This window comes from Mesitornis unicolor, unplaced genomic scaffold, assembly GCF_000695765.1.
Source record: "Mesitornis unicolor isolate BGI_N332 unplaced genomic scaffold, ASM69576v1 scaffold32478, whole genome shotgun sequence".
Lineage (NCBI taxonomy): Eukaryota > Metazoa > Chordata > Aves > Mesitornithiformes > Mesitornithidae > Mesitornis > Mesitornis unicolor.
In genome coordinates this window covers 4,903-5,255 of record NW_010204406.1, presented here as the reverse complement: position 1 = coordinate 5,255, position 353 = coordinate 4,903, and the positions used below count along the sequence as shown (strand labels likewise).

The 353-nt window shown below is 61.2% G+C and overlaps 1 protein-coding gene across 1 annotated transcript in view; it reads left to right on the top strand.

The window, feature by feature from the left end:
• Positions 1-5: 5 nt before the first annotated feature.
• The window catches only part of LOC104545828 (zinc finger homeobox protein 3-like), a gene marked incomplete at both ends in the record, with an annotated part of 5,245 nt that continues 4,897 nt past the window's right edge, over positions 6-353 (top strand). Inside the window, 1 exon segment of the mRNA XM_010191052.1 lies at positions 6-352. Coding sequence (XP_010189354.1) covers positions 6-352 — 347 coding nt within the window.

The window sequence follows — 353 nt, the reverse complement described above, 5'->3', positions numbered from 1 at the left end:
AGCAGAACAAGAGGCCGCGCACGCGGATCACCGACGACCAGCTGCGCGTCCTGCGGCAGTACTTCGACATCAACAACTCCCCCAGTGAGGAGCAGATCAAGGAGATGGCGGACAAGTCCGGATTGCCCCAGAAGGTGATCAAGCACTGGTTCAGAAACACTCTCTTCAAAGAGCGCCAGCGCAACAAGGACTCCCCGTACAACTTCAGCAATCCGCCCATCACCAGCCTGGAGGAGCTGAAGATCGACTCGCGGCCCCCTTCCCCGGAGCCGCAGAAGCAGGAGTACTGGGGGAGCAAGCGGTCCTCCCGCACGCGCTTCACCGACTACCAGCTCCGAGTCCTGCAGGACTTC